At 41.3% G+C, this 17,825-nt stretch overlaps 2 protein-coding genes across 2 annotated transcripts in view; one reads left to right on the top strand and one right to left on the bottom strand.

Annotated features, from left to right (window-relative positions):
• DDHD2 (DDHD domain containing 2) overlaps positions 1 to 6,638 on the top strand; it is a 72,248-nt gene extending 65,610 nt beyond the window's left edge. The window contains exons 20-21 of the mRNA XM_056570924.1: positions 6,438 to 6,501; positions 6,578 to 6,638. Coding sequence (XP_056426899.1) covers positions 6,438 to 6,461 — 24 coding nt within the window. The 3' untranslated portion in view covers positions 6,462 to 6,501; positions 6,578 to 6,638. The remainder of the gene's footprint in view (positions 1 to 6,437; positions 6,502 to 6,577) is intronic.
• Positions 6,639 to 13,667: 7,029 nt separating this feature from the next.
• On the bottom strand, positions 13,668 to 17,301 carry LOC130367924 (olfactory receptor 1468-like). Its single transcript, XM_056570931.1, has 2 exons — positions 17,228 to 17,301; positions 13,668 to 15,064 (listed from the first exon to the last, which is right to left on the bottom strand). Exon 2 carries the CDS (start codon positions 15,040 to 15,042, stop codon positions 14,101 to 14,103), a length of 942 nt encoding a protein of 313 aa, XP_056426906.1. The 5' UTR covers positions 15,043 to 15,064; positions 17,228 to 17,301; the 3' UTR covers positions 13,668 to 14,100.
• Positions 17,302 to 17,825: the final 524 nt, after the last annotated feature.

Below are 17,825 nucleotides of genomic sequence, written 5' to 3'. Positions count from 1 at the left end.
ACAGGGTTAAACCATAAAAATCAAATCATATTGCAGCAATTAATGGGGTTGTCCAGGGTGTTACCTCTCCTGACCTGTCTAAATACTTGTATTCTACATGAAATACCAATTCTAGAACATCTTTTCTAAGAACTATGTTGAATCGTTTCTCTGTTCTTGCTAAAAAATGTATGACTAAATTGTCAAGTGGGTGTTACCAGTAGGCAGGGGGGGGGGGTGAGACTATACAATCAAAGCTGACAGTACCAGACAACTGGTAAAACCCAATTGACAGTCTGGTTACTAGGGATGCTCTGAACAACTACAGTTTTTATGGAGGTTGCCAGTCACTGTTTCCATAGCAACTAGTCTGTCTCAGATTTTTAGCTTGGTTCAAAATGATCACTTAACAGAAGACGGAACCTCTAAATTCTTCTTTCTACATGAACTGTATTTGTATAAAACCAAACTACAGTGGTCCCTCAAGTTACAATGGCCTCAACATACAATATTTTCAACATACAGTGGTCTTTTCTGGACTATTGTAAATTGAAACCAGACTCAACATACAATGTACAGACAGTCCAGATCTGTGAAACGTGTCAATGGCCGGAAGAACTGACCAATCAGAATGGGCATTCACTGGTAAAACTTCTGCATTACTCGAATGCATGTGCTGGCGGGTAGCATTTCCCTATAGTACAGGGAGGTATTACATGTTCTGTCCTCTTTACCTGTGCCAGGGTTAGCTGCTCCTTTGGACACCAGGTGAGGGCGGCTCCATGTTACTTTTTTAGGACACTGTGTACTGTACAGGACCCTGAAGAAGCTCCTGTCCTCTACATAGACAGTGATTACAGCTCCCAGCAGATCTTTATTACTTTTATATGTAAGGACTTGGTTTATCTATATTAGTTATCAACTTATTTTTGTTTAATCCTCACTTTTTTCTATTTTTGGATGACATTTTGGTGGCTTCAGAACCAATTGCCAGGTTTCCATAGAGTTATGGCCTCAACATACAATGGTTTCAACATACAATGGTCGTCCTGGAACCAATTAATATTGTAACTTGAGGGACCACTGTATTATCTCATTTTTCTGGAGAGTCTTATGGAGGGTCACTGGCTGCAGTAATCTTATACCCCGGAAATTTGCCGCATCATGTGGTACACACTTGCCGTGTCAGTCATGTGGAACACACTTGTTGTGTCGATCATGTGGAACATACTTGTTGTGTCGATCATGCGGAACATACTTGTTGTGTCGATCATGTGGAACATACTTGTTGTGTCGATCATGTGGAACATACTTGTTGTGTCGATCATGTGGAACATACTTGTTGTGTCGATCATGTGGAGCACACTTGTTGTGTCGATCATGTGGAACATACTTGTTGTGTCGATCATGTGGAGCACACTTGTGTTGATCATGTGGAACAGACTTGCGTCGATCATGTGGAACACACTTATCGTGTCGATTATGTGGAACATACTTGTTGTGTTGATCATGTGCCGCACACTTGTGTTGATCATGTGGAACAGACTTGTGTCGATCATGTGGAACACACTTATCGTGTCGATCATGTGGAACATACTTGTTGTGTCGATCATGTGCCGCACACTTGTTGTGTCGATCATGTGCCACACACTTGTGTCGATCTTGTACAGCACACTTGTTGTGTCGATCATGTGGAACACACTTGTTGTGTCGATCATGTGGAGTACACTTGTCATGTCGATCATGCGGGCACAGCTATTGTCCGTGTGCGATAAGGATCACCACAATGGCTGTACTACAGGATAGGGGATACTTGTTTAATTGGGGGGACCCTCCATGATCTACTGTACTTGGAGCGGAGCAGCCCCTTCCTTCCTGGACAAACGCAACTGACGACCTGCTCAGCCAATCACTGGCCGCAGAGTGGCCCCACCTTAGATGCTGATTGGCTATTACTTGCATTCATCCAGGAAGGTGGGGGGACATGCTTCTCCAAGGAAGGGTCCGGTACAGGATATGGCAGGTGGGTCCCAGTGGTTGGACACCCCATGTTCAGACACTTATCCCCTATCCTGTCAATAGGGGATAAGTGTCTAAAAAGTGAATTTCCCTGGACTACCCATTTATAGGACATCTGCAGTGTAAAGACACATATCCCCTATCCACAGGATAGGGAATAAGTGCCCGATCCATGGGAGTCCAACCGCTTGGATCCCCCGCAATCTCCAGAACGGGGCCCTGGCATTGCTGTTCTGTGCGCGAGCTAATGCACATGTCGTCAACCTCCCTGAGGTCAGCAGCACGCCCCCTGCCCTTACAGCTCTATGGGAGAGGTGGGGAGGCACGAACACTGCATCCTCGCCTCTCCCATAGAGATACATGGAGGGGACGTGTCGGCTACAATGTCATGCGGCATCCGACAAGCCTCATCTACTGGAGAGGTGCGGCAGTGCCGGGGCACTGTGCAGGAGATCGCGGGGGATCCCAGCATTTGGACCCCCGCAATCAGACACTTATCCCCTATCTTGTGCATAGGGGATCAGTGTCTATACACTGCAGATGTCATTTAATGGTGTTCTCTGCCACTATGTTCACTAGCAATCCCCTGATTACAAAATGTCCTGGAACCCCCAATGATCAGCTGTTACGGGTGAAACTAAAAAAATTTGAATATCTTGCAAAAGTTCATTTATTTCAGTAATGCAACTTAAAAAAGGTGAAACTAATATATGCGAGAGACTCATTTACATGCAAAGCAAAATAGTTCAAGCTGGGATTTGTCGTAATTGTTAAGATTATGGCTTAAAGCTCAGGAAAACCCCAAATCCCCAATATATTACAGTATAGGATTTGGGGAGCCATGTCATCTGCTGGTGTTGGTCACTGTGCTTCATTAATTCCAGGGTCAGCACATCCGTCTACCAGGAGATTTTGGAGCACTTCATGCTTCCTTCTGCAGACGAGTTGCATTTCTGAAATAAATGAACTTTTGCGCAATATTCTATTTTTTCGAGTTTCACCCGTATATAGGGGGGGGGGGAAATGTCCCCCTTAATTTCCATGCAGCGCCACCACAGGGGAAAATAAAGCATTACAATATGCCAAATTAAACTAGTAGGTTGTCAGGACAGGTCCTCTTTGGAGCAGTGTTCCCCATCCAGTGCGCCTCCAACTGTTGCTAAAGTACAACTCTTAAATAGACATCAATGGAGGGGGCATGGTATGACATCACGAGGGGGCGTGGCCATGACGTTGCTACCATTGCTCCAAGTCTTCTGAATCGGAAGTTCAGAAGGCTGGGGCACAGGAGTACCCCTTCAAGCCTAATACACGCTGTTCAAGGTCAGTAGAACGGATGTAAAGGGAAGCATTCTAAAGTTACTGCATATATGTAGATCAGATTGGGATGCAAGATAAAATATAAAATAGATATATTTTACAAAAACCTGTATGCATTTATTTTCCCAATATGGTGTGCTTAAGTTAATGTTCTATGGACCTTATATACAGAGGTTTCAATGTTTATATCTAGGACCATGACCTGTTTCCATCCTAACATTTTTCTTTTCACATCTAAAGCCCCCTTGCTTTATACCTTACATTGCTCTTCCTTCACATGTTTTAAAGGGAAGTATCATGTATTTAATTTTATGTTACCTAGTATGTATTATTGTTTATATATATATATTTTTTTTTTATGTTATCGATATTTATTTAAAAATAAAAAACAAACTTCCCTGGGGACAGTCATATTGGAGGCACACCTTTCTGGGATTGACTACAGAAACAGTACAGTGTGTGTGCTTCATGGCATCCGCAGTGTATGGGATTTAAAGGGGTAGTCCGGGAAACTGAACTTATCAGATACTCCACTACTTTAAAACTTAACCCCGATCTCCAGAAAGGGGCCCAGTCTTTCCTTGTGCATGGAGCGGTATGTGGGCTTGTGGGAGCACTGGAGATAGATACCTGACTACAGCGCTCGTGTATCTTTGGTGCTCCCATAGAGAATGCTTGAAACGCATGGTAACAAGTTGTTTTATGCGCAAGGAGAGACGGGGCCCCATTCTGGAGATCGTGTAGGGTCCCAACAGTTGAACCCCCTGCGATCACACACTTATTCCAAATCCTGTGGATAAGTGTCTGAGAAGTTCAGTTCCCAGGAGTTTAATGAAGAGGAAAGAGTCCCTAGACTAACACAGTCTCTAGAAAAGTCTCTAAAGTACCCGTCATTACCCAGATCAAGTAGTGACGTAGGAACTCTATACAGAGCTTTATCTGCATAAGTGCTCAGTGAGTATTCTTCCCATGTAAGTGTACTCTCACTTCAGATGAGAGTGCATGTGTTCTGATTAGGGTAACATCTGGCAGTGGCTTTATCGCTCTTGGAAACAAAAGGATTGGGCTTTGAAATTCGACATTTCAGATCCGCCTTTACCCAGCATCATCTTTTGTAGGGTCAGCACACCCCCATACACATAATATAGCTGTTCTCAAATAAATTGGTGGATTTGCTTGACTTTGCTGTTACGTGTATGAGAGTTTTTATTATCCTGCTTTATATGAGATATTAAGCCATGATATATCCAATTTAAATGGTCACTGCCAGAATCAAAAACGTTTTAGATGTTGTACCATCTTGGCGAAACGTTAACCTTTCTAATATATTTAATAAAAAAATGTTAAAGTTTATTTTTTTTTAAAATCATGGTATATATTAGGGATCGACCGATATCGTTTTTTTTAGGGCCGATACTGATACTCTGTGGAGGTTAGGGCTGATAGCCGATAACTTATACCGATATTCCGGTATAAATTAACGGCTATTTGTTCCCCCCCCCCCCCCCCAGCGACACCACTCCAGATCATTGATTTAAAGCGGGCGCTTTAAATCAATGAACTGCAGCGGTGCCAGAGACCACCTCCACCGCCCGCTTCTCTCCCCTTCCTGTCCTGGGGTCCTGAGTCCTATCACCGCCACCGCACCGCCCCGGCCAGAGATCACCGCCGCTGCCCCATCGCCTCCCCCATTCCCTGTTTTATAATTACCTGTTCCCAGGGTCTGCGTTACTTCTGGCTCCGGCGCCATCCTCCTGAGCTGTCACTGTGTGCACTGATGGTGACGTCGCGTTGAGGACGTAGCTCGTCATTGCGCAGCACATAGCGTAACACAGGTTGGCGCAGGAGCCAGAATTAGCGTGGACCCGGGTCCCGGGAACAGGTAATTATAAAACCGGGGATGGGGGAGGCAATGGGGCAGCGGCCAGGGCGGTGCGGTGAGGCGCGGTGGTGGGGGAGACCCAGCACAGCAGACTTAGGGAGGACAAGAATGCATGGTGCATGAGGGCGGGCAGAGTGCTTGCCTTGGACACGTCCCTTCCTGAGCAGTGGGTGTCAGAGTGAGTGAGCAGCAGAACTGAGATATTTGTGAGCCAAATACAGAAGCTAGACCCATAAAAGACATGTAAAGCATCTGCATGACCTAGTGAGTAACATATATAGGCTTTATTGTTTTTGCTGTGATATGACAGGTACACCATATGGCTGCATTACTCCAAAAAATGACACAAATCTGTCCACAGGGTGTGTGGGGGTATTGCAGCTCAGCTCCATTGAAGTGAATAGGGCTGAGCTGCAGTACCACACACAACCTGTAGACAGTAGTGGTGCTCTTTTTGGAAGCAGGCAGCCGTTTTGTTTTTCCTATTCTAAAAAAAAAAACCTTTGATGACATTATATTTGGACGGGGACTTATTAAAAGGATGTTTCCTGTGCGCAATTTTCACTTAAAAAGTGATCAGGAACTAGTGCGACTGAAAGGGGTTAGCAGGGGGAAATAAAATGTAACATTATGGACCACTTACATGCACTTCAATGGATGACTTCTTTACACCTCTTTAAATTCAACTGAATGAAAGAGACCACTGTTATATGCTATAGACCAGTGTTTTCCAACCAGTGTGCCTCCAGCTGTTGCAAAACTACAACTCCCAGCATGCCCGGACAGCCGAAGGCTGTCCGGGCATGCTGGGAATTGTAGTTTTGCAATAGCTGGAGGCAAAATGGTCAGGAAACACTGTTGTATATGCATGAGCACTGTCACCTGTGCTATTGCTATTCCTTTCTTTGCTCTTTACTAGTACCAGTCACCATGTGATGTTGTGCCGTATACCGTCTTTTACATCATCTATGTATCCCATACAAGCACAAAGTACCGCAATAGCCTATGTAACCGCTTCCTAAAGCCCAGTATATTGATCAATAGCAGAGTTACTTGTTTGCCTTATGTTGCGGTTTTTGCACTTTTTTTCCCTTTTTTGTTTTTTTAATTGTATATATTATAAAATAAATCCTGAACACTCGGTCAGTCCAGCATGTGATAGCAGATAGAAGTAGTATTTTGTAATTAAAGGAAATGTGTTTTTACTTATTTGTGTCTTGTCTCACTCATTGTTTAGCTATCACTTATTCTGGGATACTGATCGAATCCTTATCCGTATTATAGATGGAGAAATCATCCAGGTAAATTATAACCTTCTTTATGCTGCCATAGATAGATTACTGCTATATGTAGTGAACTCTTTGTCATGTTCCTCAGACCGCTCCTGTTAGAAGACACCACTGCCATTAGACAACCTGGGATTACCAATGATATTAAAGGGGTTATCCAACATAAGGGGACTTTAGTACTTATTTGCTAGACAGTAATGGACATGCTTAGGAAGGACCTGTGCTTGTCTTGGGGCTCAATGGATGTGTTGTGAGTGGCTTTTTGTGAAATGGTGTTTCCTCCCTCCAACTACAAGTCCCATGATCCATTGTTTGTAAGTGTGATGTTACTTATCTCCCTCCCATTAGTCATCCCACCCATTGCAGCACAGCTGAGCTTCCTTCCATGCGTGCTGCTCTTGAAACTACAATTCCCTGAAGCCCCGGGCAGAATGATCACCCTCCCACCCAGCGGTCACTCCGTCCATTGAAGCACAGATGGGCTCCCTTTCAACACCTGACTAGTGATGTTATGTCTCGGGCCGCACTGCAACCAAGGAAAAGCCTGAGACAACACTCATTTTGTATGCTGCTCATAAACATCGGGGCAAAGATCACATAAGAATTGCGAGACCAGGCATCAAACACAGGTACAGACACTATGATGAACTACACTAACTTTACAGCCCCTGTAGCATAGTCAAATAAAAAAAATGGAATACTCCTGTAAGGAGTGGGGGGGGGGGGGGGGCACTTGGTCTGTACAATGATAGCTAGGTGGACATGTCTCAGCAACATCCACATGGATGCTAGGACCAAAGGTTTCCAGCAGGACATTGCCCAGACCACCACACATGCAACCCACCGTCTACATGATGCCAAAGAAAGCAAGATTCCTCAGATCAGGCCTCCTTCCATTGCTCCTAGGGCCAGATTGGATGCTCATTGGTCCATTGTAGGTGCTTTTTTTTTTTTTTTTTTTTTTAAATGGCTATTTCCTGTTGGAGTTCCCTCCCTCCCAGGATCCCTTGTTTGTAAGTGTGAGGTCACTTATCTCCCATCCACACATTAAATAATTACTCCACTCATTACAGCACAGCTGAGCTCCCTTCATATGTTCTGTGCTTGAAACTACAATATCCTGCAGCCCTGTGGAGAATGATCTCCCTCCCACTGAGCAGTTGCTCCACCCATTGAAGCAGAGACAAGCTCCCTTTCACACCTGACTAGTTATGTAATGTCTTGGGTCGCACTGCAACCAGGGTAAAGCCCAAGACAACACTAATTTTGCATGCTGATAATGAACATCGGGACAAAGATCACATAAGAATTGCGAGACCAGCCAATAAGCATAGGTACAGACACTATATGATAAACTACACTAACTTTACAGCCCCTGTAGCACAGTCAAATAAAAAAAAAAATCCTGGAATACCCCTTTAGGGGTCTGTACAATGAAAGGTAGGTGGTACATTTCTCAGCAACATCCACATGGATGCTAGGACCAAAGGTTTCCAGAGGACATTGCCCAGAGCCACCGTCTAAAAGAAAGATTCTTAAGACCAGGCCACCTTCTTCCATTGGTCCTTGGGCCAGTTTGGATGCTCATGGTCTCATTGTAGGTGCTTTTGACAGTGGTCAGGATGCAGAGGCGGCTCTAGCATTAGGCCACATAGGCCGTCGTCTAAGGCCTCGCGCTGCTGGGGGCCTCGCTCTGGCCTTCAACGCAAGTTCAACAGTGCCTAGCCGCTGCATCCTACCTGCCCCTGCTGCCTCTGCAACTTTAAGAAAAGTAGCTGTTCGCGTGGTGCGTGCAAACACGTCTCTAATGTCCCTGCTGGGCCCCACCCCCTTCTGCTCATAGGCACCAGAGAGGAGCGCAGGAGACTTAATGGCTAAGAAGAGCACAGTCGCCGCCTCATGGCCTCTGCCTCCCACCTCCTGCGACCAGCATGCTCCGTGTGGCTCCGTCTGCCTGTTGTTCTAGATGGTGCGGTCCCTGTGTTTGGCACGCCACTCGGCCCCAGTGCCTGGTTGCCTGTGCCTCCTCCACTAATCTGCCATCACTGGCAGCACCGGCCGGCTGGCTGTAAGATAATTTATGTATATAGTAGGGCTGCACGATATATCGCAAAAGCAAACAAATAGGGATTTTTGCTTTTTACGATATGGCGATACGGCCAGAGCAGGTAAAAACTAATTTAAATACTAAAAGTCAGTGTTTCCCAAACAGGGGGCCTCCAGTTGTTGCAAAACTACAACTCTTAGCATGCCCAGACCGGCAAAGGCTGTCCGGGCATACTGGGAGTAGTAGTTTCACAACAGCTGGAGGCACCCTGCTAGAAAAACACTGAGCTAAGGGCACAGGGAGAAAAAAAATAAAAATTCTGCTCACTTAGTCCCGGTCCCTGTAGATTCGTCTCCGTGCGCTCCGAAGTGTCCTCTCTTAGTACTGTAGGACCTTTCCCTTTTCAGCCAATCACTGGTTGCAGTGGTGTCACGTGTCAAGCCAGTGATTGGCTGATGGGGAAAGGTCTTGTACTGCAGTAATAAACTAGGTTTCCCGGGTCCCGCGGAGGATTTGAAATCCGCCTGGGAAACCCAGTGTATTTTGCTGCAGTACAAGAATACAAGAAAGGTTGAAATGTGTCAAGATGGGGCGAAATGTGACAAGGGGGGGGAATGTGACAAGATGGGGGGAAATGTGACAGGGGGGGAAATGTGACAAGGGGGGAAATGTGATAGGGGGGGAAATGTGACAAGGAGGGGAACTGTGACAAGGGGGGGTGAATGTGACAAGGGGGGGTGAATGTGACAAGGGGGGGAATGTGACAAGGGGGGATGTGAAATGGGAGGAGAATGTGACAAGGGGGGGGGAATGTGACAAGGGGGAGGAGAATGTGATGGGTGTGTGACAAGGGGAGGAGAATGTGACAAGGGGGTGTGTGACAAGGGGGGGATGTGACGGGAGGAGAATGTGACGGGGGAGGAGAATGTGACAAGGGGGAGATGTGAAATGGGCGGTGGGCATAAAATGGGTGGATAGATGTGAAATGGAGGCAATTGGACATGAAATGGGGGGATTTCACCATTTTTTTTAATACAATGTAAAAAGAAAAAAAGACCACCAGGCACTGCGGCACTGCCAATGACAGCGCTTACGGGCGGAGTTCACACCTGTGATATGTGGACCGCTGCTGACAAGTCTCTTGTAGCTGGGGGTGCACACTAGGAAACATAAGTGAAGGACAACCATATGCAGAAGAAGCAAGAAAAAGTGCCACTCACCCCAAGAATGACTTTTGTGAACATAGGAACAAAGCTTTATTCCAAGTAGCAGCGTGCAGTTACAGGGAAAAGAAAGTCCTTATGCGGGGAGGAACAAGACCGCAGACACGGTCAGAAACAACTGGTTGCTCCGTAGTGTGCCCCCGTTTCTGACCGTGTCTGCGGTCTTGTTCCTCCCCTCATAAGGACTTTTTTTTCCCTGTAACTGCACGCTGCTACTTGGAATAAAGCTTTGTTCCTGTGTTCACAAAAGTCATTCTTGGGGTGAGTGGCACTTTTCTTGCTGCTTCTTCATATGATTTTTTTTTATTATATCGCATCGCAAAAACGTTAGCGAAATATCAAAATGCATCAAAATCAGAAGATGAGTAAAGGAATCTTTTAGCTAAAAAATGCAGAACCTCTACCAAAAAAACATAGTCTATATACCCAACACCATCAGAGACTTGTTGACTTGTTCACCCAACACACTAAAAAGGGACTCAAATATTAATTTTTGCCTGTTAGGAAGTTGTGTTGTCTGAGCATCTTCTCGGCTCTCCAGATACAACACATCATCCTTTCCTGTCTCAGGAGGTGTGGCTGAATCTTGCCTTTGAGCTCAAGCCCTGCCCAATGAGTGATGTTATCACCTCTGACTAGCCTCTATAGCCTACGCTATCATCTCCCTGCCATATACATACATATACATACTTTTTTTTAATTTTTTTATTGGGACAGAGGAGCAGGCAGGTAATGAATGCAGCAGTTTTTGCAGACCTGCTGTGTGGAGACAGAGTCTACTGTGTAGAGCAATGTTCTGTAGAAGCTTTTGCGTGGGGAGCGGGCAGGAGTGCTGTGGGTGAGAAGTAGGCAGGGTGGGTGGGCTGTGATGAAGAGCTGAGGGAAACCATTGCATTCTGGAAATTGTAGTACTGAGCAACCCCTCAATCACAGACACACAAAACAAATGGATTTTTGATGGTTTCAGAACTGTTTCAAACAGGTAAGCAATTCTATATTCTTCTGCAGCATACATTTTGCCTTTTTTTAACGATCTGAATATACCCTCTTACACTATTGCCCTTCCATCTGTAATAAAAACCTCAGTTCTATAGCTTTGGCTTAGAGTATCTTAAAGGGGTACTCTGCCCCTAGACATCTTATCCCCTATCCACTCCGCTCTGTGCCAGATGACTGGCGATGCGGAGGCTCGTGACGTCACTTTTTAGATTTTTTTTTTTACAAAAAAAAATATTTAACATTGCATGTAATGTGGTTACAAATTCTATTAAATCAAAACCTACACTTCTTTTATTAGACTATTGTGCACAATATACATCCTGTTCCAAATTATTATGCAAATGATATTTTTCTCATTTAACTAAATAATTGATGTAAATACCAGTCAGCATAACTCTCATGTTATCAACTATTAAGGGTGCGTTCACACGGAGTAATTCAAGAGGAATTTACTTGAGTAATTCCTCTTGAATTCTCCGCTCCAAATTAATGCACATCTCCTCTGCCCATTGACTTTAATGTTATTTCTGCTGGCCTGTTCACACTGCGGAAATTCTGCTAGCAGAATTCCGACGCTGAATTCCGTTCCGCTTGAAGAAAGAGCATGTTCATTCTTCAAGCTGAATCCGCAGAAATCAATTGAAGTCAATCGTAAAAAAAAATTCCACCCGACATCGTTTTCGCGGGCAATTTGCGCTGAATTTGCGCGCAATTTACGCAGAAATGGCTGAAAAACCCTTCACTTCTTTCTCCCCCATGTCCGCGCGCAATTATGCACGCAATTACCTGCAAATTGCACAAGAATTTCGCGCAAAATGTTTTTATTTTTTACGCCTGTAAATTTTTCAGCGTGAATTACTCTTCATTTACTCCGTGGGAACGCACCCTAAGAGGACAATTCAATTATTATTGAACAAACCTCCTAAATTTTAGTGATGAGCGGCAGGTGTCATATTCGAATTTGCGATATTTTGCAAATATATGGACGAATATTCGTCCTATGTTTACAAAATTCACATTCGCTATGTTCGTTCTTTTTTTTCCATGCGAAAATTCGTAATGAAATTCGCATAGTGCCCATGCGCGATTATATCTTTCACCTAAAAGAAGAGAGGGATCAGTGTCCTCTGGAAGTGCCGATATTCGCAAATATTTGCGCTCCACACTGACTCACACAGTAATATTGGAGCTTTCTTTGGACCACAAGCTGGAAGCAGGGAGGGATGATCATTTTTTTTTACACAGTACATATCATTGTTGTGATGTGTACTGTGAAGAAAAAAAAACAAAAAATGAATATTCGTCATTACGAATATATATCAATATATTCTAAATATTCGGGAAATTGCAAAGTGACAATATTTGCGGTAAAAATTTGCATTTCGAATATTTGCGCTCAACACTACTAATAACAGTTACAATGCACTGTTCCAAATTATTATACACAGTAAGTTTCAAAACACTTTATAGGTTGTAAAGGACTGAAAATTGTCATTTGTTGTGTTTGCAGCATATTTACTGAAATCAAAAGCTATTTCAATCAAACTTTTAACAACATTTTAACTTTTTATACATTTTAACAGGTCACGTTACCTTTTAACATAGGACCCCTTTTTTGATAGCAGCTTCACAAGTCTTGGATCCATTGAACTTGTGAGTTTTTTCGACAGTTTCTGCTTGAATTTGTTTGAAAGATGTCAGAATAGCCTCCCAGAGCTGCTGTTTGGATGTAAACTGCCTCCCACCCTCATAGATATTTTGCTTGAGCATGCTACAAAGGTTCTCAATAGGATTGAGGTCAGGGGAGGATGAAGGCCACATCATGACTTTCTCTCCTTTTATTCCCATAGCAGCCATTGATGCAGAGGTATTCTTTCCAGCATGAGATGGGGGATTGTCATGTATGAAGATGATTTTATTACGGAAAGCATAGTTCTTCCTTCTGTACCAGGGAAGAAAGTGGTCAGTCAGAAACTCCACATACTTTATAGAGGACATCTTTACACCGTGGGGGACCCTAAAGGGGCCGACTAGCTTTCTTCACGTGATTCTGGCCCAAAACATGACCATCACCACCTTGCTGATGTCGCAGCCTTGTTGGAACAGGGTGGCCATCCACCAACCATCCACTACTCCATCCATCTGGACCATCCAGAGTTGCAAGCCACTCATCAGTGAACAGGACTGTTTGAAAATTAGTCTTCATGTATTTTTCTGCTCAATGCAGCCATTTCTGCTTGTGAGCATTGGTTAGTGGTGGCCGAATAGAAGGTTTATGCACAGTTGCAAGACAGCTGGAGGACTCTACACCTTGATGTCCATGGGACTCCAGAGGCACCAGCAGCTTCAAATATCTGTTTGCTGCTCTGTAATGGTATTTTAGCAGCTGCTCTCTTGATCCGATACATGGATCTGGCAGAAATCTTCCTCAATGTGCCTTTATCTGCACAAACCCGTCTGTGCTCTGAATCAGCCACAAATCTCTTAATAGTGTGATGATCACGCTTAAGTTTTCGTGAAATATCTAATCTTTTCATACCTCATCCAAGGCATTGAAATATTTCACTCTTTTCGGTAGCAGAGAGATCCTTTTTCTTCCCCATATTGCTTGAAAATGGTGTCTGCTTAATAATGTGGAACACCCTCCTTTAGTAGTTTTTCCTTAAATTGGACTCACCTGGCAATATAATTATCACAGGTGTCCGAGATTGTTTTCAGTGATCAAAAGAGCCATGAGACACAATGCCATCCGTGAGTTACACTGAAAAACAAAATGTTTAATCTTTGTGACACTTAAATAGAATTTGCATAATAATTTGGAACAGGGTGTAGGCAACAAAAACATACAACTACTAAATCTACCTCTCAAAGAGTAAGACTAGACAAAGGCTCACCCCAACCCTAAAATATATCCCCAAAAGGAACAGAAGAAAATCCCACATATACATATATTAGATGGTAATAGTTGCACAAAAGACCATGCGAGATAGAATCAAATAAGAGCCCTAACAGTCACCAATAACACAATGCACATAAAATTGCATATATTTTTCAATAAAGTGATGCTATTTTTGCAATAGTTTGTACTTGTCTTACACTTTGGGAAGTTGCATTGAAGGTTTAATACAAATCCTATTTAGCTATTAGGTGAAACTGAAATGGCCACCATGTCCTAAATGGCCCAAATAAACTGTATAGATGCCCAATATAAAAGTGGGAGTTAATTGAGAATAAATTACTGCACAAATTGACAGATTTGCTGTTCAAAGGTTTTGGAGAACTGGGTGGAAGATATAATAGAAATCTTGTCATTCTTAAAACAAAATTTGTAATGTAAATAATTTATAATGATCCAAAGACACTTCTTTTATTACCAACAATTCTCCTCAATGTCACTTTCACCTCTTTATTTCTTAAACTATATATTAGAGGATTCAACATGGGGGTTACAGCTGTGTATAACACAGCAAAGACCACGTCCTGCTCCTCTAAGTGGTCTGAAGGAGGATTCATATACATACATAGACCAGTGCCATAGAAGATAATGAGGACAGTGAGGTGGGACGTGCAGGTGGAGAAGGCTTTCTTCCTCCCTTTGTTGGACTTGATCATGAGAATACTTCTTATTATCTTTATATAGGATGTTACACTAAGGAGGAATGGACAGAGGGCGAGTAGCATTGTTTCTACATAGAGTATGATGTTGAAGCCGGTGTTGTTACAAGAGATCTTCACCAATGCTTTGATATCACAAAAGAAATTCTGGATTTTATTAGAACTACAAAAGTCCATCTGGTAGATGGAAATGGTCATAAATAAGGAATTTACTGACCCACAAATCCAGGTGCCCAATAAGAGGACAACATACTTCTTTTTATCCATGATCAGGTGGTAATGTAAGGGTTTACAGATGGCCACATACCGGTCATAGGCCATCAGAGACAATAAGATGTCCTCCGTACCTGCCGCAAACATGAAAAAGTACAATTGGGTGAAGCATTGTATGAAGGGTATGGAGAAGTTTCCTGATACTAAAATATCCATCAGTTTTGGAAGAGTAGATGATATAAAGATGATATCTACAGAAGACAAGTTACAGAGGAAAATATACATAGGCTTGTGTAGACGGACATCAATGATCACTGCCGAAATTATGATTAAATTACCCAGTAAACCCGACATATAGATGCAGAAAAATAACAGGAAAAATACATTATTGTTCTCTGTAATGTTTGGAAATGCTGCAATTTGGAAATGTCTAATAAGTGTCCAGTTACTATCCATGAAGTTAGGATTTGCTTTCTTTCTGTAAAGCAGAGAAAAAAATATGGTTATTGGTTTGATTTTTAAAAATAAAATTTAGACAAAACAGATAATCGGATCACTTTTTTAAAAGCTTTTTTTTAAAACCTTTTTTACATTTGCGGTCCTCATAGAAGCTTTCATGCTTTATTTTAAAATAGCGTCTAAAATGATATAGAACCCACAGTTTCCTTCATCACATGAACATCCCATTAACATTGCAAGTAGAATCACTACCTTAAAAGGTTTTTCTATATCCCCTTCTGTTAAAGAAACACTAAGGACATGGCCTCTTTTTGGTAATAAAGACAATCTAGACATAGATGCTTCATCCTATCGCATTCCTCTTTATTCAATTAACATCCATTCCCCTAATATTAAGCTAAATACATGGTATGCTAAAGGAATTAAATATTTAGCTAACATGTTTATGGGTAATAGATTATTGTCCTTTCAAGAACTTGCTACAACATATTGCTTACCTCATACTTCTATATCTACAAATAACCAAATTATACACTATTTTCATAAATTTCAAAACAAAACGGTTACTTTACCTTGGTTCTTGGGAGATGTTTTGGGAGACCCGGAAATCTTTCATAAAAGTGATATTAAACATTTTTGTCCTCACTTTAATCTATCCCAATATCCTAGACAATCACTTTTCCATAAAAAAAGAGGGAATCTGAATTAAAGGGGTTATCCAGGAAAAAAAAACTTTTATATATATTAACTGGCTCCAGAAAGTTAAACAGATTTGTAAATTACTTCTATTAAAAAATAGTAATCCTTCCAGTACTTATGAGCTGCTGAAGTTGAGTAGTTCTTTTCTTTGCTCTCTGATGACACCTGTCTCGGGAACTGTCCGGAGTAGAAGCAAATACCCATAGCAAACCTCTTCTACTCTGTGCAGTTCCCGAGACAGACAGAGGTGTCAGCAGAGAGCACTGTTGACAGACAGAAAAGAACAACTCAACTTCAACAGCTGATAATTATTGGAAGGATTAAGATTTTTTAATAGAATTAATTTACAAATCTGTTCAACTTTCTGGAGCTAATTGATATAATTTTTTCCCCCCCTGGAATACCCCTTTAAACAATACCATACCTATAACTACATGGGAAAAAAAACTTTATTTGGGACAAAAAATCTTTAATGTGTATTAACCATTGGGAACAATATATGAAAATTTGAACCAATTGGTATTAAAAACCAGATAAATTAGAAAGATTTTACCAAACCATTTCTAATAAACGCTGGAGACATTGCAATGAAACGGGAACATTGAAGCATCGTCTATGGAATTGCTCTCTTATTGCACCATTTTGGTTAGATGTTGAAAAGTTTATCAAAGATTTAGCCGGAACCCGTAACTCTCTTACGTAAGAATTTGATCTATTATTACTGGGCATCCATGAGTTTCCAGACAGATTCCGTATATCCAGTTGTCACATAATTTTTAACGTCCACCAATTACTTACAAGAAGATGGAACATTTCTGACGTCCCATTAATTCAGGAAGTCGTAGAAAATGTAACTACCAATTGTAAATATGAAATTAAACTAGAACAACAGAATAGTTATGGTACAAAGAAAAGAAACAACTGAATCCCTTTTAGATACTGTATCATAATAAGCTGATATCCCTTTATTCTTAATATATGGGGAGGAGTGTGGAAGCAGTCCTAACATTAAAGTAAATGCCTATTATACCTTTATTTTGATCTTAACTAATATCTCACGCTGCAATTACTATAATTTGTTATAGTTATTTTGTTGTTATTTATCACTATACTTATATACTCTGTCAGCATAGAATTTTATTTAGTTATCTGTTTTATTTTTAATCTTTACTCATTGATATTATACATCATAGTTTCTTCTGGAACTCATCACATTTTTCATCTTTTACTATAATTACTCATTCTATGATGTATTACTTTATTGCACAAAGCAATATCTACTGTAAAACTCAATAAAAAATATTTTGGGGGGAAAAAAACATTGCAGTTGTAAGATATGAAAGGGGGAAAGGGGTTAGGTTATTATTGTATTGTACCTTAATAAAAATTTATTTTTTAATAAAGTAAAACAAAAGTTACATTTTTTTTTTCTTCCTCATTGAAAATAAACCCAGAAAAGAAATAGAAACAGAAAAAATATTACCTTAAGTTGGGATGAAACTTTCAAGTTCTGGAGCTTGTGAATAACATTGAGAGGGATTTATAGAAAATTTTCCGTGTTTATATTCTCAGTCTTATCTGCAGGGAACAGAAGTCCAGCCCTGGGACTGCAATTACATATACAAGAATATAACATTCTGAAATCCCCAGAGAAGTTTCATGGATTTTAGTTTACCATTATTTTTCGATAGATTTAATTATTATTATATTGTTAATATTTAATGCAGAAAATATTTTAATTAACTTTAATAGATGAGATAATTGAGTTAAAAAAAATTATAAGAAACTTACAATAAAATATATATATATATATTTTTTTAATAAACTCTTTTTTTCCCACCTGAATATGGTTTACAATATCTGAAAATATTTTGCATACATTTTTCTGGTGGACTTTCTTCGATGGTTCCAGCCATGTGTAAATGTTGTTTAATATATAACGTAAATATTTTAATAAAGCTTGTTGCCAATTTTTAAATAAAATAATTTTTACAATTTTTTTCTTGTAAGGAAGGTCAGAAATGTGTCTTTTTTCAGCTTCCCACATTCTGACAGATGTAAGATTTTTATAATAACATTTA

Source organism: Hyla sarda, chromosome 4 (genome assembly GCF_029499605.1).
Source record: "Hyla sarda isolate aHylSar1 chromosome 4, aHylSar1.hap1, whole genome shotgun sequence".
NCBI classification, from domain to species: domain Eukaryota; kingdom Metazoa; phylum Chordata; class Amphibia; order Anura; family Hylidae; genus Hyla; species Hyla sarda.
Note: the sequence above shows the minus strand (reverse complement) of the source record. Positions and strands in the feature narration are given on the sequence as shown.